At 36.1% G+C, this 6,013-nt stretch overlaps 1 protein-coding gene across 1 annotated transcript in view; it reads left to right on the top strand.

The window, feature by feature from the left end:
* Nucleotides 1-2,195: 2,195 nt before the first annotated feature.
* Nucleotides 2,196-6,013, top strand: part of LOC129749581 (calmodulin) — a 118,460-nt gene continuing 114,642 nt past the window's right edge. The window contains exon 1 of the mRNA XM_055744607.1: nt 2,196-2,917. Within this exon, the coding sequence (XP_055600582.1) occupies nt 2,915-2,917 (3 nt within the window). The 5' untranslated portion in view covers nt 2,196-2,914. The remainder of the gene's footprint in view (nt 2,918-6,013) is intronic.

Raw genomic sequence — 6,013 nt, 5'->3', positions numbered from 1 at the left:
AAAATTGTCAAAATTGTCAAAATTGCCAAAATAGTCAAAATTGTCAAAGTTGTCAAAATTGTCAAAATTGTCAAAATTGTCAAAATTGTCAAAATTGTCAAAATTGTCAAAATTGTCAAAATTGTCAAAATTGTCAAAATTGTCAAAATTGTCAAAATTGTCAAAATTGTCAAAATTGTCAAAATTGTCAAAATTGTCAAAATTGTCAAAATTGTCAAAATTGTCAAAATTGTCAAAATTGTCAAAATTGTCAAAATTGTCAAAATTGTCAAAATTGTCAAAATTGTCAAAATTGTCAAAATTGTCAAAATTGTCAAAATTGTCAAAATTGTCAAAATTGTCAAAATTGTCAAAATTGTCAAAATTGTCAAAATTGTCAAAATTGTCAAAATTGTCAAAATTGTCAAAATTGTCAAAATTGTCAAAATTGTCAAAATTGTCAAAATTGTCAAAATTGTCAAAATTGTCAAAATTGTCAAAATTGTCAAAATTGTCAAAATTGTCAAAATTGTCAAAATTGTCAAAATTGTCAAAATTGTCAAAATTGTCAAAATTGTCAAAATTGTCAAAATTGTCAAAATTGTCAAAATTGTCAAAATTGTCAAAATTGTCAAAATTGTCAAAATTGTCAAAATTGTCAAAATTGTCAAAATTGTCAAAATTGTCAAAATTGTCAAAATTGTCAAAATTGTCAAAATTGTCAAAATTGTCAAAATTGTCAAAATTGTCAAAATTGTCAAAATTGTCAAAATTGTCAAAATTGTCAAAATTGTCAAAATTGTCAAAATTGTCAAAATTGTCAAAATTGTCAAAATTGTCAAAATTGTCAAAATTGTCAAAATTGTCAAAATTGTCAAAATTGTCAAAATTGTCAAAATTGTCAAAATTGTCAAAATTGTCAAAATTGTCAAAATTGTCAAAATTGTCAAAATTGTCAAAATTATCAAAAAAATTGTCAAAATTGTCAAAATTGTCAAAATTGTCAAAATTGTCAAAATTTTCGAAACTGTCGAAATTGTCAAAATATTCAAAATTGTCAAAATTGTCAAAATTTTCAAAATTTACAAAATTGTCAGAACTGTCACAACTGTCAAAATTGTCAATGTTGTCAAAATTGTTAAAATAATCAAATTGTCAAAATTGTCCTTATAGTCAAAATTGTCAAAGGTGTCAAAATTTTCAAAATTATTAAAATGGTCAAAATTGTGGATTTGTGTTTTAAAAATTGTCAAAAATACCAAAATGTTCAAGATTGTTAATTTTCTGATTTCTGGCTTCCTATTCTTCATATGAATTCAAATTCCGAATTCTTAATCGGAAATCCGAATTTGAATCTGATTTCCGAAATTCTATATATGAACTCTACCGATTCTCGAATGCCTCGCCTTGTTTGAGTGTGATCTTTGTCAAATGAAACAAATCCCACCCCGCAATTTGAATAAATGCTGATAAACATCTCTACCGAAAAACGGAAATCAAAGCTTTTCAATCGCAAACAGACACACACAAACTTGCAAAGTTATGTTGAGCAGCAGAAGTCATCCCTCATTTGATTAGGCTCTTGCTATAAGGATTGTGGCGGGTGGCAGCTGAAGGGGGAGGCGACGCTGACGATTGACTAACAAAAAAAATGTTAATGGAAAATTTATTCTCACTTTCTCTCTCAAAATTTCCACGCTGCATTGCTTCAGTTTGCTTGATTTCCTTGAGGTACTGCTCTGCTACTGACTGGCTGACGTTACCAATCAATGATGATTGCGTCCTATCCTTTCGGGAGGAAGCTTAGCAACGAAAATTGGAGAGAGAGCTTGCAGTGGAAAACGCCAAAATTTGCGTATGGGTGATGTGATGAGAGAGAGCGAGATTGCCTCAAAACTACTCGAAAATGGAGTTGGTGTGGTTGGGCTGGGAGAAAATTTTGGCAAGGCTCGCCTCTTTGCTTGCGCGGAACGGAACGGAACTGTCAAGAGTTTTGTTGGTGGTTGTGCAACATTGAAATAGGTTTGAAAATTTTTTACTCGTTCGAGCAGTGTTCTGTGAAGTGAGAGCGTGAGAGATAAACGCAAAGAAGAGAGGTAGCAGCGCAGCATAAAATTCCGCACCAACACAGACGATTTCCGGTATTCGTCTCTTTCGTAGTTGTTCCCGTTGTTCGATTGCGTGCGAGAAGCCTGATGTTGATCGTCCGGTAGTTGCTTGGGCCAGTCGAATTTGAACCGCCGTGGAAATCAGACTTGTGCCAGTAGGTTACTCTACCGATTGACGTCCGGCCTCTGTGTATTGTGTATGTTGCTGTAATCCGGTTTTTTTCCCTGTGGTGTGTTCGAAACTGACGTTTCGGAATAAATCTCGCTCTCAGCCCCCGACGGAAGAAGTAGCAGCCGCGTTCCTGCTGCTTCGATTTTGAGGAGATTAGCACTAGCGCTCTCTCTCTCTCGTTTCTCTCGCGTTTCGCGCGCCAGTGTGCCGTTTTGTGTAGTCGTTACCACCAGATCACAGTAGTCCATACGCGAGTGCACATCATTGTTGGTTACAGTTGCGGAGGGTAGCAGTTCAGCTAGTAAAGAGTCCCCGGGTTGTTCCGTTTTCTCGGCCTGTGCTCAGTGTGTGCTAAAACCCGAGACACGACATTTTCAGCTGCTAAATATCTCTAGTAGAGTGTGTGCAAACGCGGATCCGTCGTGGAAGATTTTTTCGGAAACAGCAAACGCTTGTCCGGAATATCTATACGTTTAGTCACTTTTCCTCTGGTAGGAAAAAGTAATTTTGTGTAGTAACTCGCATTTCCGAGTGGCAGTGCCCGAAAAAACAAGTGAACCGAAAAGTTCCAGCAGGAAGTGCAGGAACTTGGTGTGATTTTATAAAACCCTACAACTTCGACCCGGAAAGGTTACCCCTTAGCTAAAACACAAAAATGGTACGTACAAGACTCCTAATTCATACTTGAAAAACTTCGACCAAACCCCACGAAAAACCGGAACAATCGCAATTTGCTTGGGCACTCTGAATCTCGTTAAACGAAACACAAATCCCAGGTGGGGAATTCGCCATGGAAAATTGTCATTTCAATTTTTTTTTTCAATCCTCATTTAACCCGAAAAGTTACTGTTACTCGCGCGGCCATGGCTGACAAGTTCGGTTGAATCGGTGGTGTGCTGACTTTGGCAATGTGTGGTGAATAATCATCATCGTCGATGGATGGCAAAGACCAGACCGACCGAGACCAGGCCAGGCCAGCCGCGCGATGACACGAACACAGCGAAAAATCGGGAGAAACTTCATCTTGTATGTGAATATTACTTGGGCCGCTCGCCCAAGTACCCCCCAACCCAACCCACCGGGTTTTTCAATCCATAATCGGGTACCTTCCCCCCCACGTCGTCGTTCCCAGCTACCCTAAATACCTACTATGGTGGGACCGATGGCTGTGCTATTGGGATGATTTCATCTTCTTTCGGTTCGGCAGGACTATTACTTACTGCTGAGGGCAAATCACATTTTGCACCAGCCTTTTGTTGAACTAGTCGAATCGTCGTGACTAATATGATATGCTCGTCATGATTAGCACTTTCAGCTAGCGTTAAGGCAGCAGAATTGGTTCTGCCGAAACTCTGACTAACGCGGGTTTTGGCTCCTGGAAGCCTTGATCTGTCTCATTTTCTTTTATTTAGCGAGGCTGGTTCTTGAAAAGAATCCTGACTTTCAGCTTTTGATTGCGAGTAATGATCGAGAAAATGTACCTTATGATTCATGGATAATTGTTTTAATTGCTATAACGATAGCCAAAAATAGGCAGATCCAAACCAATGGAGAATAAGAGCTTGCTAACTAGGTCACTGAAAATTGCTGTTCCGTTAGAAATTTTAATTCTGAAAACTGTATAAAACATCTCAAACTCGACTGACCAAACCCATGAATAGAGTTTACTGACAAATTTTTATTTGTCTCGTTGTTTAATTTTCAATTTTTGAGAACATTCACTATGCACTTAATATATTAGTTCATTTATGGACTTCTATCCAGTGTGTTAATATTCCTCAAATCAATCGATTGAACGTCCTATGTATCTATTCTTCGAATAGCGTCCGCAGTTCTATATTCTACAACTAAGAGTGTTTAAAAATTTCAGTTGAATAGTTATGTTTTGCCATCAAACACCTGTGAATTGATCAATTGAATAACTACACAACTTACTTTAGGATATCTAAATATTTGTTAGCCAACAACATTCTTGTGTTGATTATTGTTAACTAAAAAGTTTCTGCCTCTTGATGAGAAAGCTTTTTGGTAAAATTTGAAGACTTGCTAGATTCGTTATAATATACAGACCCTGCTCGATTTTGGCAACACGCCCATACATTTTGTGTTGCCAAAATCGAATGTTGCCAAAATCTAACGGTTTTTTTCTCAATTTTTTTCAGTTATTTTTACAAAATATCTATTGTTATCATCAAAAAAAAAAAAATCTATTATTATCATCAAAAAACAATTGATCATCAATTTTTTATTTTTTTCATCATGTTTTTGATGCATTTAGAACTTTTCTTGTTTTGTTCATAATGTTTGTTTTCATTTATCATATTGCTGTTGTTTTCATTCTTCATAATTTTTAGTTGATATTTGTCATTTTCAGTGTTTTTTTTTTGAATTTATTTTTCAACTTTTTGATTTTTTCACTTTTTTGTAATTTTTTAGTCTATATATATAAAAAGCAATTATCTGTATGTTTGTTTGTTTGTTTGTTTGTTTGTTTGTCCTCTATAGACTCAGCCGTCTTAAGAGCTAGAGATCTGAAATTTGGCATGGATGCTCATTAGGACCAGGAATGATGAAAAATGTTTTTAGATTTTTGGACGACCCCTTCTGAAGGGGGTCGTCCATACAAGACAAATATTGTTTTCACGTTATTGACGTTATTTTCCGTCGGATTGTGATGAAAATTTGCACATGAGTGTTTTGAGAGACGAGCAATCGATTACAGTTATCAAATTTAGGGTCAGGGGTCGGCCAAAGGGGTCGTCCATATCAACTGATTATTGTTTTTGCGATATTGGCTTTATTTTACATTGGATTGTGATGAAAATTTGCACAAGATTGTTTTGAGAGACGAGCAATCGGTTACAGTTGTCAAATTTAGGGATAGGGGTCGGCAGAAGGGGTCGTCCATATCCACTGATTTATGTTTTTGCGATATTGGCGTTATTATACATCGGATTGTGATGAAAATTGGCACATGAGTGTTTTAAGAGACGAAAAATCGATTACAGTTATCAAATTTAGGGTCAGGCGTCGACCAAAGGGGTCGTCCATATTCACTGATTAATGTTTTTGCGATATTGGCGTTATTATACATCGGATTGTGATGAAAATTTGCACATGAGTGTTTTGAGAGACGAGCAATCGATTACATTTATCAAATTTAGGGTTTGAGGTCGGCAAAAGGGGTCGTCCATATCCACTGATTAATGTTTTTGCGATATTGGCTTCATTTTACATTGAATTGTGATGAAAATCTGCACATGAGTGTTTTGAGAGACGAGCAATCGATTACAGTTATCAAATTTAGGGTCAGGGATCGTCCATATTCACTGATTAATGTTTTTGCGATATTGGCGTTATTATACATCGAATTGTGATGAAAATTTGCACATGAGTGTTTTGAGAGACGAGCAATCGATTACATTTATCAAATTTAGGGTTTGAGGTCGGCAAAAGGGGTCGTCCATATCCACTGATTAATGTTTTTGCGATATTGGCTTTATTTTACATTGGATTGTGATGAAAATTTGCACATGAGTGTTTTGAGAGACGAGCAATCGATTACAGTTATCAAATTTAGGGTCAGGGATCGTCCATATTCACTGATTAATGTTTTTGCGATATTGGCGTTATTATACATCGAATTGTGATGAAAATTTGCACATGAGTGTTTTGAGAGACGAGCAATCGATTACATTTATCAAATTTAGGGTTTGAGGTCGGCAAAAGGGGTCGTCCATATCCACTGATTAAT

Source organism: Uranotaenia lowii, chromosome 2 (genome assembly GCF_029784155.1).
Source record: "Uranotaenia lowii strain MFRU-FL chromosome 2, ASM2978415v1, whole genome shotgun sequence".
In the NCBI taxonomy this organism is placed as follows: Eukaryota; Metazoa; Arthropoda; class Insecta; order Diptera; family Culicidae; genus Uranotaenia; species Uranotaenia lowii.
The sequence above is the reverse complement of the archived record's forward strand: the minus strand, read 5'-3'. Positions and strand labels throughout refer to the sequence as shown.